Raw genomic sequence first — 20,995 nt, forward strand, 5'->3', positions numbered from 1 at the left:
CGAAAGTTTAGCTGTTGCCAGAACTAAATAATTGCAGTTTCCAAAAAAATATTTGATTAAATGAAACAGTATATTCAGTTGGGATCCATTTACAACAATTCCATCTCCAACTCCAAAAATTCAAATCAGACAATTTTCTTGGTACTTAAGTTCTTTTATACATTGCACAAGTGGGAAAAATACACAAAGAAGAACGACTGAACATTAATTTTCACTGTCTAATTCCTTTGTCCATGATCGCCTCTTCGCTAAAGTCTTCGCTAGACCTTTAATGATCTTCCCGAACCACATCAAGTTCAAGATGCCTAATGCAGACGGCACACCAAAAACCAAGACGAAACCAAAGGCATGCATCTTGATCACCTACTGAGTCACTCAAAGTTAGAACAGATTCTTACCAAAATACTTGCAGGAAAGCAATGAGTGAACAGTTTGCATTTCGGCCATGGAATTTCTAAGGAGTTAGGGTGTACATGACCAGTCAACAAAAATAATAGCAACTTATAGAATATACTCAGAAGTGGGTGAATTTCATGTTGAAAAGGAGACAGTCATGAAACTTGGAACTTATCAATCACTAAGTAATCAAATAGCACCTTGCAAACACCCTCTTTGGCTGAAAATATTAGTTAATTACAGCAACAAAAATATTTAATTGAAGCTTAAAAACCAGGGAGGTGAAATTACCTGATCATAATGTAGGTACACATGGTAGAACATGTAGCCAAACAGAAGAACTCTCGCAATCTGCGATCCAGAACCTACTTCAGTTTATAGAAAAGGTTAAAGTTCAAGGTACTTCTAAAAATGAAGAACATCAACAAAAGAAAATCAAAACCAAGGAGCTTCTGCTATCTATATGCAACATCATCAAAGAAGCTTATAACTTAAGAAGAAACTCCAGCCAGCTCGTTTTGATGGCCATTCATGTCTAATCAATCATCTATTTTATGACACATACTTTTGTGGGGTGAAATTTAACAATGCGTGTTAATTTTATAATGGAAACTTCGGAAGAGTTGAGATTACCAGCCAGCCAATAAAGATGACAACACCATTAATGAGATATGCAGTGGACCTTTTCATACCAGCTGTATCAAGATACCTTCAACCACAGAAACATTAGATGGTTTAAAATGGAAGTTTCGGCAAACAATCCTAATTGCATAGAACTTACCATCTCAAATGGATCTCTGGGGTTGTCACCTCAGATATAAGAACCATGTATGTATACAGCTGAGCTTCTCCAGTAAACATTGAATATGCCACTGCAGTTCCAGAAAGGAGGTGATGGATGACCTGCAAAAGATGATAAGGTTACCAGTTAAAAAGATTCAACTCTATCCACCGTAAGTCAAAGTTATTCCAATAATTTAACTGAACTGAATTGAATCCTCTGACCTAGAAGCATAACAACCCTATGCTTGCATGCTTTCTGTTGCATTTTTAGTTACTGAACCAAATAGATTTGTCATAAGTTGAATTGTGTGAGGAAACAACACAGTTTTTAAAGATACAGTTTAAAAGGATATTGGAGCTTGTCATTCAAATTCTAAGGGTCAGTAGCAACAGTTGGATAGTTACTTTTGTTCCTTACAACAGTAACAAGATAGACAAATAAATAAAGTGTATGCCAGAGTGCATTTCGAGTAGAAAATATACGAACATATTCTATTCCACCTAAAGCGGGATATTGCCATAAAGTCATAGCAAGATCTGAGAAGAAGTATCCAAGAGAAACCTGCAAAATATAACAAATATTTTAGAAGTCCTAGGATTTAAGACCAAAGTTGGAATTCAATATCCGATAAAAGGGTCAAAGGAGCTGCTAAGAACTACAAAGGACGATAATGACTTCAATCCAAAAGGAGAAAATGATTAAAAAGAAAACTTGTTCAAAGAAACAAAATCAGTTTTAAGACTAATGAATGAGCTGAAAACACAGAGGCATTAGAAGGCATATATAGGGCATAGTGTTACTGTGATGCCTCATTAAATAAGGATAGAAAAGAGCATGGTTCCAAGTTCACAGTTGAGAATCTATACCCAACAGATAATTTGCCCACAAGATACATGGTTGGACAACTTAAAGATCATATAAGAAGGTTAGAACATACCCCTAATCCAAAAGTAGAGAGTTGTGAGCTCCGGAAGACCATAAAACCCGTAAGATGTGGGTCAGAAAAGAGGTCTGACCAGAAAACGAAGTACAATGACAAAGCAGAAACAAAAATGGCATGAGTTGTAGAGATGCCACTGCCAAAAATATGTGAATAACCAATGAGAGAATGAACATGATTACAGAACCAAAAAAAAGAGAAGGAAAAAACTAGAGCATGCGCTACACTAACCGATTGTTCCAATCTACTCGTTGAATTTTAGTAAGACTAGGGTAAGTCTTGATGTAAAAGCTGCTGATTAAGTCAGTCAGATCATAGACCTAAGGGATGAGGGAACATGTAAACAGAATTTCAATAGAATCCAAGGGAAAAGCAGCCATGTAATTACATAAAAACATCAAATCAGATATGAGTTAATTTAAAATATGCAAAATTCATTCCTGCAAGATTCATTAAAGGGTATAAGGAAACATCCTGCCATAGGATTCAATGATCCTGAATTAAAAAGTTAAAACATATTGACAAGGGGAAAGATTCAGCATACCACTTTGCAAGCAAGAATGCCACCGAGGATGGAAGTATAAGGAGCGAAAGGATCAGCTAATAAGTAGTTCTTAACCAACATCTGAGCCTGATTTTTGTAAGACTTTATTGCCATAGTTGTCTGTTTAGGCACTGCTGCCATATATTACAATCTCAATATCACCTTAGTAGAAAGAGTACCTTCTCCTAGTTTTGTCCCTCCTCCATTCATCAATTCTATAACAAATACAAAAAATGGCAGTCAAGAAAAGAAAAGCTTCAATCATGTCAAATTTAGAATAGAAGGTAATAAAGAAAGATGGATATGGAGGAAGTTTCCACATTTTGATGCTACAACCAACCATACGATCTCACAAGCAAACACTAAAAGGGGTGAGTAATCAAAGCAGTTACCAACATCCATCTTAATCCAAGAAATATCAGATGTAAAAATATTCTCCATTTACAGATAACTTCAATTCAATCATGTTGAAACAAACAAGAAACCAGCCAAAACTGTGAAAGTTTGATCAAAATGAAGAAAGCAAATAATAAATGTTTGACTAAATACAAAAAACATTTCCATTTCAGAAAAGCAAATGTAAATACAATGCAAAAGGCATTAAAATTATAAGAAATCCATGAGGAAAACACCAATAAATTGGCATGAAAAGTAACACAAGGCAATCAAAGGCAATACAATAGAAGGGAAGAAGCTGAGGAATGTGATAACTGTGGTTACCATAAGCACGTTCTACATATTTGAAGAAGCAACCGTGAGGTTGAAACAAAATGCAGCTGGATGTTTAAAGGGGAAAAGGAAAAAAATAATTGAAAGAGAAACCTAAAACCAGGGACCAGAAGGGTTCTTGAAGTAAAACCAAGGCCAATCAATGCAATGCCCCAGACCCAGAAAGGAGAAAACTTTTAAGACAAAAATAAGGAGAAAATGCGAATGGGCACATGACAAACATGGGAAATAAAAAAACGTAAAAAATAAAGACAATAGGAAATCAATGCAAAAAAGAAATGGCCATGACAAGAAAACAAATGCTTTTCAATTAATGCAAAAAGGAACGAAATAAAAAGAAAGGGAAATCAAATCCAATCATAATTTGGATACCAATAACAAAAGTGTAGCACCGACCTTAAAGTTTAATCAATGTTGGGAGAGTACTTTGAATCTCCAACTCCTACCAACAGAATAAATGAATGATTTTAATGAATAAAACCAAAATCAAATAAGGTAAATAAAGTTGATTTCTGGATACTTGGGGTGATGGGATTGAAAGATGAATTTTTGGGTGTGTTGGTTTATCCTTTGAAAGATCAAAGCTTGGGGGTGGAGATGAGAATGTGATAAAAAAATGGTAAACGTGTGACACTTGTTTTTCTTTTTTAGGATTTTGTTGGAAATTGGATTTTACTTTCATAAATTATGATTTCATGTTGGTTCATAAGCGTGTAAATACTAGTGATAAATTTAGCATTGCCATTGCTATTGGATTTCAAATTTACATTATCATCAAATTTAGGCTTTTATAGAATCTGATTTTTTTTTCTGTTTTACAAAAAGAGTTAGTTACTTAAATATTTTCAATTCAAAGTTATTGAATATCAATATCTAAAAATATTACATAAAGGAATTGGTTTAATCAAGTTTCCTATGAGTTTGACTTGAGTTGAAACCAGATCATATAATTACCTCATTTGTGATAGTGGGTCATGCCCATGATCATGAGGTTAATTTGAAAAAAAAAATGCTGCCTTTAGACAAAAATTAGTTTGTCAATCTTCAATGAACTATTAATCATGAGTTTGATTTTTTCATGACCTGTTATTCTTGTTGTATCCAATTTCTCTTGATTGCAGTATAAATCGTAAATAAACCAATCATTTTAGCCCCAAGCACCACACCAAAACAGACTTTTAGCGGTATTTTTAGTGGCGTTTGGACAAAAAACGCCGCTAAAAATCAAGCATTAGCGGTGCCGCTTCTAGGAAAGCGCCGTTAATGCTCAGGTCTTTAGCGGCGTTTTTGGAGAAGTGCCGCTAATTCTTAGGTCTTTAGCGGCGTTTTAAAAAAGGCGCTGCTAATGCTCTATTTTTAGATAAATCACTTTATTTTAAAAGATTTGACGCGGTTTTATCCCAAACTTTTCCCCCTGAAACCCCTAAAATTTCCCCCTAAAATCGGTGTCCTCAAAACACCTAATTCTTACTGAGCAAGCCAAAATGGGAGTTCACGGTCTATGGGAACTGCTAGATCCCGTCGGCAGCCGCGTGTCCGTCGAAACCCTAGCCGGAAAGAAACTCGCCATCGGTGAACTCTGAAGTGGGCCTATTCTCGTTGAGGAACAATCGTTGCACCTTCTCCTTCTTCATAGAGGGTTTAATAGAGGGTTTTTTTTCCCTTTTATCAATCTATTTTTCATATTCTGTTGCAGAAAAACAAAAAGCCTTGTTTGTTAAACAGAGAATAAAAAGTGAGAGAGACGAAGTTTGGTTAGTCCCACATCACAAATTTCTCAAACAAAGCTATAATGGGTATCCATTTTTTGCTTCTATCTCCTTTGGGTTTTTCTCTTCTTTTTTCAGAGCGTTGGTTTTGTTTTTGTTAATACTGAAAATTTTCAAAGTTTTTAGATCCAGAGTCTTATGTTATGAAATTTGCTTTATCTTCTAGTAAGTTTTTTTTTTAAAGAAGTTTTTCTGTGGATTTGATTTGCTAGGTTTATTTTCTTTACTTGTACGTTTTTACACCAATTGACAAACACATAGAGAACTACATTTCCGGAGGGGGTTTTGGCTATGTTTAATGACTTTTCCAAGTCTTGAATGGCCTTTTCTTTGGTATGGTAGAAGTCAATATTCTGTTTCTTGAATGACTGTGTTTATGGAAGGAAACATTATCTTAGATTACTACCAATTTCAGTTTGTTGGTTAACCATAAAAAATTCAGTTCGGTTAACAGAAGAGATTTTAAGAAAATTTGATATTTGAATGTTATTTTGGTTATCAGTTACGATTAGTCCTGTTAAGTTTTTATACCTTCATTTTATTTGTTTTGAACTTTTAGTATGTGTTAATATGGTGATTAATATCTTCATTGTATTGTGCTTCTAGATTTGGATTTGTTCTGATATTTTGGTTGGATATGTAGAATTATCCATTGAAAAAATGTTGAAGGTTAATTTTGTTTCGTTAACGAAAACCAACCAAATTAACCGAAATATTAAGCTGTTCTCTCTTTTCCTGCAATTTTGTAGTTAATGGATTTGGGTTTCATGTTACATTATTTTGTATGTTTTAGGTACATATTATGCATAGACATGAGGCGTATAATCTGCAACTCTTCTGGATCACCTTAGAATATGTTTTATTGATCTTTTGTTATAGACTTTTATTGGATTGATTTTATATTCTTCTTATATTTGGCAGGACAATCTACCATCTGGTGAAGTCACCCCCCTATTGGCTCACCATTCAGCATGTACTGACCTCCGGCAAGTTCTTTCGAACTTTATTGCTTTCTAATTGGCTATTTAAATTTTCAAATTTGACTTATTGTAAGGATTATTTTTCTCATAATTTATGGTGAAATTTTACAGGGAAAAAAAAAGGAAGGAAATGCTGCGAGATATGTGACGAGGTCACAAGCTATTAAAATCCTTCAAGTTAGCCTTTCGGATTTTAGGTTCATCTCTTCTTTCTCACTTTTATTAATTTTTATTATTATTTAAGCTTCCTTTATTTGCCTTCTTTTATCATTTTTTTCATGTTGTTTTTAGCTTCGAATTTTAATTAGCTAAGAATTTGAAACTATTGAGCTTCGTTAAGCTGAGATTAGTTCATTAGGTAGCATTTGGTTGCTACTTTTGCTAACTCTTTTGCTAACTGGTTTTTTTGCTCACTGAAGCAAAGAGAAGAAGTGTGTATGGAAAATATTCTTATTGCTAGCTTTTTACTTCAGCATGAGTTTATGACTATGTTCATTTTATGTTATATTTTAAAGCTATTTGTTTTTTTTAATTGATATGATTTTGCTATTATTATTATTATTATTATTATTATTATTATTATTATTATTATAAAAAATCGAGGATTTTAGTAAGAAAACATAAAAAAAGCCTCAACCAATGTGTTTGACTCTGGATATTTTCATCATTTCAGGCAAGAATGATTGATTTTTATTACGGTTTGATTATGGTTTTAGTCCCTCTGTTATCATTTGATTTTAATTTAGTATAATTTGGTTTCTTTAATTTTATAACATTGACGTGAATTTAAAAAAAAAATGGTAGATATGTGAATTTATTATTCACTTGCCCTTCTTTATTGCCTAAGCTGGAGTAATGGATACCTAGCTGTAGATGGATCTGTCCATATTTATCTTTAAGCAATATTGCTTAATATGTAATGACAAAAATGGAAGCAATATCATTCTACTACTACTAGTAGTAGTAGTAGTTATTGAGGTAAAATGGAGAAATATGAGGTGGTCAAAGATTTGGGAGCCGGTAATTTTGGGGTTGCTCGACTTCTCAGACACAAGGATACCAAGGAGCTTGTTGCTATGAAATATATTGAGAGAGGTCACAAGGTTTGTTTCTTTAATGTCTATTATCTCTCCTCTCTCACTTGTTCTTGCATTTTTTGGGTATTACTAAGCTTGAATTGACTTAATCACTTTAAATCACGTTCTTCTTTCTGTCTCTTTCTTTTGAGTGCCAAATCGGTTGATTGAAAGCTTAGCTTAGCTGTGTTTGTTTGCAGATAGATGAGAATGTGGCAAGAGAGATTATCAGTCACAAATCTCTTAGACACCCTAATATAATCCGGTTCAAGGAGGCAAGTATCGTCTCTTGCTTCATTTCCCTTTTAAAAAATTTGGGATGTTTATATTTTTGCTATTTAGCAATTGTGATGGAGTATGCTGCTGGTGGTGAGCTCTTTGATCGGATTTGCAGTGCTGGTAGATTCAGTGAAAATGAGGTCCTTTTTCTGTTTCTATTTTTATTCTTTTCATTCCCACTATTTTTTTTGGAAACAAAATTTATTTTAGTGCTTACTTGTTGTATTTCTTCAGGCTAGATATTTTTTTTTCATATGTGGTTGGATTGATAAAAAGGTCATAGTCACAGATTGACATAAACCTAAAATATATCATTTCATTGCGTCTTATTGAAGGCATGTATTTATTTATTTATTTTTGCTCCAATTTAAACGTGCTTAATTATCTTTTTATTCAAAAGTTGTTACATTTTGATGTGACATTATTACTTTTTTGTTTTATAATTAATCCAGTGCTAACTTATTAGGCTTGGTATATGGCATGTATAATGTTGCATATTCATCTGAACTTTGTATTTGCAATTTTGCTTCTCTGTTGCAAGTTGTTTTAAGCTACAATTACTGGTCGATCACAAATCATATGTCAATATGTTATTTTCCATAGGTCCTTCGTTTCTTGTATTCATTGTCATGTTCTTGAATTTCTGAAATTTCTGGAAAATACTAGGATTTTTTTTAATGGCAGAATGATGGAAAATACTAGGAAGATTTGGTGCTTATTGTTGAGTCTAGCATTGTGTTTTATGTAGGGTGTAAAAAAATTGCTCAAGGAATTTAATTATCTAAAGTTTTTGCTTATTTCCAATATTTTAGGGGTTTGGCAGTACTTTTTATATATATTTAAGATGTTTAAGATTCTTTGGTTACTTTATTCAGTAATAGAGGATTAGGATCAGCTTTGCTACTTAGTATGTACGAAGGTTAGGTTTTGCTTCTAGATACGTATTTTATTTTAGTATCAGTAGCTTTGGGTTATGAAATATTTATGTTTTTGTATTTTTATTATTTATTGTGATTTGAGCTTCTGGCATTTTATATTATTGATTCTGAATACGGTGAAGTTGTTTTGGAGTTGTCAATCATTCTAAAATGGGGGCTCTTTGCGTCTGTGGCTTTTGAATCTACACTTGCTACTGCAGTTTTCTGGTGGTTGCTGATCTTATGATTGGTGTTTACTTTGGGGCTTTGTCCAATTAGATTTTATTTGGTTTGGAAAAACTTTAATATCTTATGCTTGTATTTGTTATTTTGGATATCCAATTTTACTCTTGTTTATCTATTGCATTAAGAAGACATTGTTTAGGGGTTTATTTCCTGCTATCATTCACTTTACTCTTTCTCAAATTTTTGCTTCCAGGTGAGACACCGTTTAAGGAAAGATCATGGGATTGAGGGTGGAATTCCTGTTGTTTTATCTTTAGAGAAACCTAAAGCTAAGCTGCTTCCTTTTAGTGGACAAAGTGGTGAGGAAGACAACCCTTCAGATTATCAAGTGAGGATGCTTGCTTCTTACTTTTGCAGTTTTAAAGTACTCTGTTTGATCACCTAACATCATGCAGTGGGGAAATTCATCCAATATATTGAAGCAGAATTTGAAATGAGAATTGAAAGTACATTTGGATGGAGCTAAAGCTGTGTTTCTTTTAGCGATATATTTGAACTTGTTAGTGTTAGGTCCTTGGTTTTTGCTATCTCTAGATTAAAGGGTAGAAGGAAAAGGAAAATATTTTGGTCTACATTAGTATGTAATCTACATGTTCAATCCAACAATTTAATGTGTTATTCTGCTGTCAGATAGTACCTGGCAGGTTCAATTTAATGCATTGTATTTTTTATTACCTTGCAATGTGTATAATCATAGGTAGATTCAACTAGTCAGTTTATTTTTTATATGTATTATTTATTTTAGTTTTGATTTTAAATTTTTATTTTTACTTTAATATTTATGACAACTTTGAGTTCTAATTTTTGGATTTTAATTGTGTTATTAGTTTATTATTTTAAATTCTAAAACTAAATTCATTAATTTTTATATTTAAAGTTCAAATTTAAAAAATAAAACATAATATAATATTTATCATAAAAATAAATATTATTTAACTAAAATATTTTTTTTAAAGGTTATGTTTTTAGCGGCGTTTTTGAGAGAAGCGCCGCTAAAGGTATAAAATAAATATTATTTGATTAAAATAACTTTCTTTAAATGTTATGTTTTTAGCGGTGTTTTTAAGAGAAGCGTCTCTAAAGGTTTGTTCTTTAGCGGCGTTTGTGGAAAAAGCGCCGCTAAAGGTCATGGTTTATAGCGGCGTTTGTGGGAAAAGCGCCGCTAAAGGTCGTGTCCTATAGCGGCGTTTATGGGAAAAGCGCTGCTAAAGGTCATGACCTTTAACGGCGTTTGTGGAAAAAACGCCGCAAATGTTAGTGACGTAGTCAATAGCGGCGCTTTCTAGCGTCGCTAAAGGTCTAAAAAAGCGCCGCTAAAAACCTGTTTTGGTGTAGTGAAGGCTTCCAACCAGATTGTACGGCAGTTAGGCAAAGAGCCATTGCAAATGGAATTGAGAGTGTGTAATACGTGGGTTTGGCAAAGGAAAAAGGAAAATCATATTTAAAATAATAAAATCTCTATAAATTTTGACCCATACTCAAAAACTTGTTTTTATTAATTCGATTCGATTTTGATTAGTAAATAAAAAAAATTTAAAGGAATCTAATTTTGACCAACATCAGTCGGTCCAATCCCAGTATTCTCTAGATCCTTGTCTTGTTGTAGCATTCCCTCAATAGTTGGCGAGGGTTGCTCGAACAGGCGCATCGTTGAACCTATTGTTCTTCCAATATTGGCCATGGCGTCCGAACATGATAAAAAAGCACTTGCCATCCTCTCTTACAAAGAGCTTAAATCTATTGCACTTCAGTGATGTTACTGGCACCTCCATGTTTGTCCCTTAGGAGTTTTATCAGCAATGCATTGTCACTCTCAGCCACCATTCGACATAAACCCATATTCCAAACTATTTGAAGACCTTCCAACAATGAGCGAGCTTCTGCCTGAAATACCGAAGTAGCTTTTAATCTCTGAGCATAACCAACAATCCATTCAGCTTTAGAATCTCTTAGTACTCCTCCAATTGCTAAACACTCTATGGCATTATTCATGGTAGTATTCGAATTAAGCTTTACCCAACCCTCTCTAGGGGGTTGCCACGACTCATACGTAGTCGGAGTCAAGTTTCAGACATCTCAAGTCCGCTAAGGAACGGGCTCATGACAAGCTTGTTGCTGACAACTCTTTGATGCTATTGTGGCTTCCAGTAAAAACGAATTCATTCATATTTTTTCTTATAACATCCAGTTAATGATTGAAAATAAAGCGCTCCAGTTGGCTCCTCTATCGCTATTCCACCAATGTTGCTCAGGTTCCAAATCAGCCACTGCTCAACCTACAAAGAGAAGAAGATCTCATTGGACTCATTCGACATGATAGACATCCAAACACTCATCGGAAAGCTACAATCCTGTAACACGTGGATGTTGGTCTCCATTGCTCCACCATACCACATACAATGGTCATCATCTGCTATGTTTCTTCTTAATCTTTTAGCATTTGTGCCCTGGAATGACAAGCCAACGGAATTGTTTTACTCGCTGAGGGATGTCACACTTCCAAATTAAATCCCAGCCTGCAATTTTCGCTCCCCCATTGGTCCCTGCTACTGCCTTGTACGTATCCGATTTTGAAAAAGCTCCGTGTTGTGACCACCTCCATATAAGGGTGTCCTTGCCTGCTTCATTCGACCGGGCCACGACAGTCCCCATTTTTTGAATGATTTTCCTTGGTAGGAATGGTCGCAATTTGTGCCACGACCACACCCCTAAAGGTTCAACCATGTCTCTAACATAAGTGTCTTCCCTTAAAGGTTCGTTGCCAATATACCAGTTTTTCAATGGCCCAACACCTCCCAGCCAAGAATAATTCCAAAGATTCACCATTTTACCATTCCTTGTAGACCACATAAGCCCAAGGAGAAAATCGTTACAAAGTTTCGCCAAGGATTGCCAGAAATAAGAACAAGAGCTTCTATGGATCGAGAGTGGAGCGATGCACATTACATTGTGATCAAGTATTTGAACCCAAAAAGTTTCTCTTTTTGAAATAAGCGAAAAACCAGCCTTGAGTAGCAGTACTTCATTTTGTTCACGAAGCCCAGACCACCATGCTTCAAGGTCAACAACATTTATCCCAACTCACCAAAGTTGGCCTTCTAGTCTCGGAGATAGATCCTCAAATGAAAGTGCGAACAAGTTTCTCAATCTCATTACAGATTGCCACCAGCATGAGAGTCGAGCTCATATAAGGTAATTAAGGATAGCGAGTAAGACCACCTTAGCAAGAGTAACTCTTCTTGCTAAGGAGAGTTTCCTAGCATCCCACACGTTGAGCTTCTTCCGAACCTTCTTTACAATAAACTGAAAAGTACCCGGCCATGAAGAAGTGGGCTACCTAAATACTTTCTCAAGTCATCCACCCTTGCAAACCCTAGCTTCAAGCTAATATCATGGGATGTTTTTCAAGAAAACGATTTGAGTTTCAGGAGCACTCACTTTGTAACCTAAGAAAGCTCAAAACTTTTGCAAACTATCCTTGTAAGTCTGATTTAAAAAATAAAATAAAATCAATCGCAAAGAATAAGTGTGAGATGCCCAGTCCATGGTGAGAAAGTTTAATAGGCTCCCAAACATTGTTCGTATAACTGTCTATTCAATTAGGTGTCTCAGTCCATTCGCAACACAAAAAAATATGACAAGAGTGGATCCCTTTGACAGAGTTGAAACAAATGTTTTAGTGACTTCACCATTCCAAAGGAATTGCATAATGAAAGTCGAGAGATAATGCATTATAACCTAAACAAAAGGAAGTGAAATCTCACATCGAAGTGTCCTTAATATGATCCCGTCCAACTCGATTGTAAGCTTCTCCAAATCCACTTTTATTGGGATCCAACTTTTATCACCCTTGCAAGTACGCATTGTATGCATCACCTCCTGTGCTATCACAATATTGTCAGTTATATGGCACCCAAAAACTTGTTTGATTAGGCCTGATGACTTTATTCATTATTTGGCTAAGTAAGATTTGTAATAGTTTTCGTGATGATTTTATACAAGACATTCTACAAATTGATTGGGTAAAATTATGCTATGTATTTAGATTGAGTGACTTTAGGCATAAATATCGACAAAATTCGATTGATTTCTCCATCTATACTACCAGCACGATCTAGGAGTTTTGAGGGGGCCGGAGTCATATCAAAAAGAGCATTTTGAACTATTGGAACCCACCATTGTTTGAAAAGTCAAATGGGGTGGGCATCGAAAGTAGAAAGTAATATTGGTTGGCAAGTTGGGTTAAAAGTTGGCATGGGATAATTGCAATTTTGGTCCCTAATTGTATAGGGACATTGCAAGTTGATCCTTGAACCTCAACTATAAATAGGCCTAACCATTGCTTACTTTCTTCATCCCATAATTGCCATTCTCTACTTAAGGCATTATTCTCTCTCTATTTGTAAATTTCACTTGTAATTTTTTGAGTTAAATATATTTGGTAGTGCCCGAGGACGTAGGCAAAATTTGCTGAACCTCGTTAAAATTCTGGTGTTCTTTATTATTTGTTTTGCATATTTTGTGAATGTGATTGTAGTGATTTATTGTGCTATTAAATTACGATAGAGGGATATTCTGGCTAGGAAAGACTTAGTATTTGAGTGATCTTCGTGATCTACCTCTCTTTCCTGGGAATTGAACTTAGTGTGATTTTTCAGTACAATAAATTTACTCTTTCACACGCTTCCGCGCAACAATTGGTATCAGAGCCAAGTTCGTACTTGGAGAATACGACCGTTTACGGTACTATTTACGTATACGACACTATTTACGTATACGGTACTATTCACGTATATGGCACTATTCACGTATACAGTACTGTTCACGTATACAGTAGTTGGGATTGAGGAGAAAAATGGCAGCAGCATCGTCATCAGCAAGGACTACTGTGACAAATGCAAAATTTGAAGTAGAGAAATTTGACGGTACCAATAATTTTGGTATGTGGCAATGTGAGATCCTGGATGTCTTATGTCAGCAAGAGCTAGATATAGCCCTTGAAGAAAAACCTGACAAGATGGATGACAAGGAGTGGGCCAAGATCAATAGACAGGCGTGTGGTACAATCCGCCTATGTTTGGCCAAAGAGCAGAAGTACTCTGTCATGAGGGAGACATCAGCGAAGAAGTTATGGGATACACTGGAAGAAAAGTTTCTAACGAAAAGTCTTGAAAATAGGCTTTATATGAAAAAGAAACTTTATCGATTCACGTATGCACCCGGTATGTCGATGAATGACCATGTGAACTCATTCAATAAAATTTTAGCAGACTTGCTAAATTTGGATGAGAAATTTGAAGATGAAGACAAGGCATTATTGTTGTTGAATTCCCTTCATGATGAATATGATCATCTTACGACCACATTGCTTCATGGGAAGGACACGATCACATTTGATGCAGTCTGTAGTGCGTTGTATAGATCTGAGACTCGAAAGAAAGATAAAAGAGATCACAGAGATACAACCGCAGAAGTCTTAACAGTAAGAGGTCGTTCACACAGCAGCAAATCTGGTAGAAGGGGAAAGTCCAAAAGGAGACCCGCCAAAGATGAATGTGCCTTTTGCCGTGAAAAAGGGCATTGGAAAAAGAATTGTCCTAAGCTACAAAAGGGCAAGGCTATTTCTAATGCATGTGTAGCGGAGCATGATGAGGAGTCAGACTTTAGCTTGGTTGGCATGGCAATGGCATGTCAAACGGATGAGTGGATTTTGGATTCAGGATGTACTTACCATATGTGTCCTAATAAGGACTGGTTTTCTAGTCTTAAAGAGCTAGAAGGTGGAATTGTTCTTATGGGCAATGATAGTGCTTGTAAGACAATGGGAGTGGATACAGTCCAATTGAAGAATCACGACGGCTCAATCCAAGTCTTGACAGATGTTCGCTACGTACCTAGCCTGAAGAAAAATCTCATCTCATTAGGTGCCCTAGAATCTAAAGGGCTCACAATCACTTTGAGAGATGGATTACTAAAAGTAGTAGCTGGGCAACTGACGGTGATGAAAGGCACAAGAAGAAATAACTTGTATTTTTTAAATGGAAGTACAGCTATTGGATCAACATCAACAGTTTCTACAAAAGATGTAGATTCAGAGGCTACCAGATTATGGCATATGCGATTGGGACATGCTGGTGAAAAAGCTTTGCAGACATTGGTGAAGCAAGGCTTATTGAAAGGTGCAAATTCTTGCAAAATGGAATTCTGTGAACATTGTGTTCTGGGCAAGCAGAAGAGGGTAAAATTTGGTCCAGCAATTCACAATACAAAAGGAATTCTGGACTACGTTCACAGTGATGTGTGGGGACCTACCAAAGTAGCTTCTTTGGGAGGTATGCACTATTTTGTTACTTTTGTTGATGATTATTCAATAAAAGTATGGGTGTATCTAATGAAAAGAAAAAGTGAAGTTTTGGATGCATTTCTGAAATGGAAGAAGATGGTGGAGACTCAGACTGGTCGAAAGGTCAAATGACTTCGATCAGATAATGGTACTGAGTACAAAAACGATCCATTTCTACAAGTATGCCAAGATGAGGGCATTGTGCGACACTTCACTGTTCGGGATACACCACAGCAAAATGGGGTGGCAGAACGAATGAATCAAACTATACTAGAGAAAGTTCGATGTATGTTGTCCAATGCTGGATTGGGCAAAGAATTTTGGGCTGAGGCAGTTACATATGCGTGCCATCTAATTAACCGTTTGCCATCAGCTGCAATAAATGGAAAAACTCCTATGGAGATGTGGACTGGTAAATCTGCTACTAATTATGATTCTTTGCATGTATTTGGTTCCACTGCATATTATCATGTAAAAGAATCTAAGTTAGACCCAAGAGCAAAGAAATCATTATTCTTGGGTATAACTGATGGAGTAAAAGGATATCGTCTCTGGTGTCCTGATACAAGGAAGATTGTTTTTAGTAGAGATGTGACTTTTGATGAATCAACCATGTTGAAGTACAAGGATTCACAAAAGGATGACAAAACCAGTAGTACTTTGCAGCAGGTGGAGCTTGAAAAGGTTAACGATGATCCAGCTAATATTGAAGGGACAAATGATAAAGAGGTTCCTACCCAAGAACCTCTACAGCAACAAGATTCAATTGCATATAGAAGGCCAAGAAGAGAGATTCGTAAGCCTGCTCGCTTTGATGATATAGTGGCCTATGCACTTCCAATTACAGATGATGATGTTCCTTCTACTTACACAGAAGTAATAAGTAACCCTGATGGTGTAAAGTAGAAGCAAGCAATGAATGAAGAAATGCAGTCTCTTCATAAAAATAAGACCTGGGAGTTGGTGACACTACCCAAGGGAAAGAAGGCAATTGGATGCAAATGGGTATATGCAAAGAAGAAAGGATTTCCTGATAAAAATGAAATTCGATACAAGGCTAGATTAGTAGCAATGGGTTACGCTCAGAAAGAAGGAATAGACTATAATGAAGTGTTTTCTCCAGTTATGAAGCATTCGTCTATTCGGATTTTGCTAGCCTTGGTTGCGCAATATAATCTTGAACTAGTTCAGCTTGATGTGAAGACCGCGTTTTTACACGGTGATTTGGAAGAGGAAATCTATATGACTCAGCCAGATGGATTCAAGGTTGCTGGAAAAGAAAATTGGGTTTGCAAACTGACAAAGTCGCTTTATGGATTGAAGCAATCTCCGAGGCAGTGGTACAAGCGATTTGATCAGTTCATGAAAGGGCAAAGGTACACAAGAAGTAAATTTGATCATTGCGTGTATTTTCAGAAGCTACAAGAAGGAACTTTCATATACTTACTCTTATATGTTGATGATATGCTAATAGCATCTAAGAGCAAAGTTGAGATTGAAAGATTGAAGATTCAACTCAATCTCGAGTTTGAGATGAAAGATCTAGGAGAAGCTAAAAAGATTCTCGGCATGGAAATATGGAGAGATAGAGCTCATGATAGAGTTAGCTTGTCTCAGAAGCAGTATTTGAAAACGGTACTACAGCAGTTTGGCATGAACGAGCAGACAAAACCTGTAAGTACCCTGTTGGCTTCTCATTCCAAGCATTCTGCACAACTATCTCCTTCGACGAATACGAAACGAGAATACATGTTGCAAGTTCCGTATTCTAATGCAGTGGGTAGCTTGATGTATGCAATGGTATGTACAAGACCCGACATTTCACAGGCAGTTAGTATAGTGAGCAGGTATATGCATAATCCTGGAAAAGGACATTGGCAAGCTGTGAAATGGATTCTACGGTATATTCAGAAGACCGTGGATGTTGGATTACTGTTCAAGCAGGATAATACACTTGGTAAAGGTGTTATTGGGTATGTTGATTCTGACTATGCCGGTGATTTAGACAAGCGAAGATCAACCACCGGTTATGTGTTTACACTTGCTAGAGGACCAATAAGTTGGAAGTCTACACTACAGTCTACAGTTGCATTGTCAACCACAGAAGCCGAGTACATGGCTGTAAAGGAGGCTGTTTGGTTACAAGGTATGGCTAAAACCTTGGGGTTGGTTCAGGAGCATATTAACGTGTATTGTGATAGTCAAAGTGCTATTCATTTAGCAAAGAATCAAGTCTATCATGCACGTACAAAACATATCGACGTACGATTCCATTTTGTGCGGGAAATTATTGAATAGGGGAAAATTTGTCTTCAGAAGATCAAGACTGCAGATAATCCCGCAGATATGATGACCAAGGTGGTAACAGCAACCAAGTTCGAACATTGTTTGAACTTGATTAATATCCTGCAAGTTTAACAGTTGAAGAAGGCACTATCAAGTATTGTTGTCAAAAGCAGAAAGAATTGTGTGAAGATAAGATTATCGTAATCAAATCTTCAATGTGGAGATTATTGGAACCCACCATTGTTTGAAAAGTCAAATGGGGTGGGCACCGAAAGTAGAAAGTAATATTGGTTGGCAAGTTGGGTTAAAAGTTGGCATGGGATAATTGTAATTTTGGTCCCTAATTGTATAGGGACATTGCAAGTTGATCCTTGAACCTCAACTATAAATAGGCCTAACCATTGCTTACTTTCTTCATCTCATAATTGCCATTCTCTACTTAAGGCATTATTCTCTCTCTCTATTTGTAAATTTCACTTGTAATTTTGGAGTGAAATATATTTGGTAGTGCCCGAGGACGTAGGCAAAATTTGCTGAACCTCGTTAAAATTCTGGTGTTCTTTATTATTTGTTTTGCATATTTTGTGAATGTGATTGTAGTGATTTATTGTGCTATTAAATTACGATAGAGGGATATTCTGGCTAGGAAAGACTTGGTATTTAAGTGATCTTCGTGATCTACCTCTCTTTCCTGGGAATTGAACTTAGTGTGATTTTTCAGTACAATAATTTTACTCTTTCACACGCTTCCGCGCAACATGAACTTTCTCTAAAGAGACAAAAATCATAAGTGTCATTGTGTCTTATTAACTTTTTAAAAAGTTAACATTTGAAGCTTATTCAACCCGAATACCTTTAAATAGGAGGATAAATGTGCTTCAATACACTCGAATCCACGTCCCCTGCATAGGCAACAATGTTAATATCAACCGAGCTAGGACTCAATTGATCAAAGTGACCCGGACTTATACTAAGTATTTTAAAAAAATAATAATAAAAGTAAAACGTATAGCCTAAAATATTAATTTTTTTTAATATTTAACTTATAGATTGTACTTACATTTATTAAAATAATTCTTTTTTTTTCCTTTTTACATGTAAAAAAAGTAAAAGCATCAACTACATCAACAAGAAAAGATTAGGATTCAAGTAATTTTTCTTATCAATTAATTTATATTTAATTATAAACAATAATTAATATTTTAATAATTCAACCGTTTAATTTATTGTAGATCATGTATATCAAATTTGACATAAATTAAAAATTTCTAACTAATTGTTTCAAATAAAAAAGATCTTTATACAATTAAATATATATATCAATATAGATAAAATTTTAAAAAATTATTTTAGTTTTCCAGCTATGTAAATGTCTGCATTATATATAAAATAAACCCACTTATAATAATTTAGTTTTACACACTTTCCTAAGGATTTGTATTTATTAATATTTTAGCAACTTATCTATTGAATTTAGTTGTACCATTGTACTTCTCCTGCATATGAAATTTCAAATAGATAAAATAAATATTTTTACAACGATCAAATAATTAAATATTTTTAATTTCAAATAATATAATATTAAATAATACATGAAATATGATAATTAAATAATTAAAGTATCAACTTTATAAATGATTACGAAAGCATATGAATTACTTTAATTTTTATACCAATCTAACATATATACTTGGCTGCTAAAAGACTAAAGATTCTAGCTAGCAAATTTGGTTTGTCAATACACTTGAATAAGTAGTAGAAAATGCCAAAAGAAAACTGTACTGCAATTATTTTTTTTTCTTGTAGATTTCTTCATTTTGTAACCTTAATTTAGACTCATTCACTCAATTATTTCGAAAAATCAAAAACATGATTGACACCGATTTGCATTAAGATTTCAAAAGCTTTGTTGAATTGCGTGATATGCTACACTTTTCATCTTTCCATAAACTTTTTAGGTGACCTAATTATAGTTTTAAAAAAACCCTAACTCTAAATAAATGGATAAAATCTAGAAAAAAGAGGGAGAATAAACATAGAAAACAACCGAGTTGCAATGAAATAAACAAAATGGCACTGAGAAATGAGAGGAGGAGAGAGGCAATAAACAAAGTCCACAAAACGTTAAAAAATCATCCTACAATCCTAGCTATGGCAGAAGACACTTGCCCTTTCTTATTTTATTCAGATTCGCATTTCTTTTTTACAAAAAAAAAAACTCAAATTGACTGTGAAATTTCAAATATATAAAAAAATAATATCAGACATATATTCATATAATTAATATTTTTTCCCCTTACAAGTTGTATAGATAGAAGAATGAAAATTTTCCTACAAGTTGCTATGGATAGACAAAATGATGTTCTTCTTTTTAACTTTATATAAAAAATTGATTATTATTGCATGGTTTGTTTTGGATAAACAAGAGTTAATAGACAACCCTATTCCTTGAAAACATCCATTTCCCTGGTCTCGTGAATTATTTGCCTGGTCATATAAAAGTTGATAGGTCGCTATCCAACGGTCCAAAATTTTGTTTCGATCAACAAATAATGATCTGGCATATGGCTTCTAAATCACACCATATATATATATATGTATGAACTGGTCCTTCAAGGTATCATATACACCTGGCTAACAATTATTTATCCTTTTATCTAATCTATTTGTCTTTCTACTTAAAGTTGTGAACGATGTTTGTGTATGAAATTCAGTTACGGTCTTAAATTTAAGGTTTTTTATATGTGCAATTTGTCCTATTTGTCTTGTTTTTTGTATTATGTTTTGTTTGTTCTAAATTATCAAAGATTTATCTTTTTGTATTTTGAAACATACAAGGTTATATTTAAACCCTTTTTTACTGAGGATTTTCCCATCCGGAAGCCATACATATATTATGAAATAGGTATAATAATAAATTTAGTTTTTAATGTTTATATCTTTTATTAATTTCATCCTTATTTTTTTAATTAAATTTGATTATTAATCTTTTAAAAAGAGTGAAATTGGTTTTTTAACAGAAATGTTGAACTTTTTAACAATATTAGCATGACAAACCACGTGACATTTCACGTCCTTTATGCTAATATGATACTATTTAACTTATACTTTACATAAACAAATAATTTAAAATTATAAAAATAAAAAATTCAAAAAAAAAACAAAGTTCATAAAAGTTTAAAAAAGTATCATAAAGTAAATGTGAATTACCATACATGTTGTCATATTTAAAAAAATAACATTTTAATCCGTATTTTCATTAAAAAAATAAAAATTTAACTCTTTTTGAAATATTGATACTTGATGATCAAATTTGATTCATTTAAAAAGATTGAGAGTAAAATTTAACTAAAAAAATATAAATATTAAAAACTAAAATTATCATTATCCACGTTTTCCAATATAACCATTGGCATAAACATAAAGATCTTATATTAATATTAATGTGTTTTTAAAAAAAGGACAGAAGATATTGAAATTGAATCTTATATTAATATTAATGTGACTTGAAGATTTAAAGATAATAAAATAATGGATAAGAGGGTAATGTGAAGTGAAAAGGTTAAATAAAAACAAGTATTGGAGTCCCAGATTTTGTAAAAAGCAATGCAAATTGTACCTGACCAATCCGGCAAAACTCAAGCATTAATATAAATTACAAGTTGGTTTGCATGAGAATCTTGAAACCTCAAATGAGTAAAACCAC

The 20,995-nt window shown here is 34.2% G+C and overlaps 2 protein-coding genes across 7 annotated transcripts; one reads left to right on the plus strand and one right to left on the minus strand.

The window, feature by feature from the left end:
* Positions 1-51: 51 nt before the first annotated feature.
* LOC107906009 (TLC domain-containing protein 4) lies at positions 52-4,047 on the minus strand. 3 transcript variants are annotated; one of them, XM_016832839.2, is made up of 9 exons: positions 3,790-4,047; positions 2,665-2,879; positions 2,352-2,440; positions 2,118-2,256; positions 1,667-1,741; positions 1,178-1,299; positions 1,030-1,105; positions 688-747; positions 52-363 (listed from the first exon to the last, which is right to left on the minus strand). In XM_016832839.2, exons 2-9 carry the CDS (start codon positions 2,803-2,805, stop codon positions 205-207), a joined length of 861 nt encoding a protein of 286 aa, XP_016688328.1. In that variant the 5' UTR covers positions 2,806-2,879; positions 3,790-4,047; the 3' UTR covers positions 52-204. The 3 variants fall into 3 exon arrangements, with proteins under 3 accessions (XP_016688328.1, XP_016688329.1, XP_016688327.1); XM_016832840.2 differs by lacking the exon at positions 3,790-4,047 and adding an exon at positions 3,385-3,654 and having other exon boundaries at positions 688-761; XM_016832838.1 differs by lacking the exon at positions 3,790-4,047 and adding an exon at positions 3,385-3,645.
* Positions 4,048-4,756: 709 nt separating this feature from the next.
* Positions 4,757-9,334, plus strand: LOC107906006 (serine/threonine-protein kinase SRK2H). 4 transcript variants are annotated; one of them, XM_041093809.1, is made up of 7 exons: positions 4,757-5,189; positions 6,084-6,148; positions 6,254-6,339; positions 6,990-7,245; positions 7,419-7,637; positions 8,854-8,988; positions 9,056-9,334. In XM_041093809.1, the coding sequence occupies exons 4-7, from the start codon at positions 7,126-7,128 to the stop codon at positions 9,095-9,097; spliced, it is 516 nt and encodes a 171-aa protein (XP_040949743.1). In that variant the 5' UTR covers positions 4,757-5,189; positions 6,084-6,148; positions 6,254-6,339; positions 6,990-7,125; the 3' UTR covers positions 9,098-9,334. The 4 variants fall into 4 exon arrangements, with proteins under 4 accessions (XP_040949743.1, XP_040949745.1, XP_016688321.2 ...); XM_041093811.1 differs by having other exon boundaries at positions 7,419-7,493; XM_016832832.2 differs by having other exon boundaries at positions 8,854-9,334.
* The last annotated feature ends 11,661 nt before the right edge of the window (positions 9,335-20,995 follow it).

This window comes from Gossypium hirsutum, chromosome D05, assembly GCF_007990345.1.
Source record: "Gossypium hirsutum isolate 1008001.06 chromosome D05, Gossypium_hirsutum_v2.1, whole genome shotgun sequence".
Lineage (NCBI taxonomy): Eukaryota > Viridiplantae > Streptophyta > Magnoliopsida > Malvales > Malvaceae > Gossypium > Gossypium hirsutum.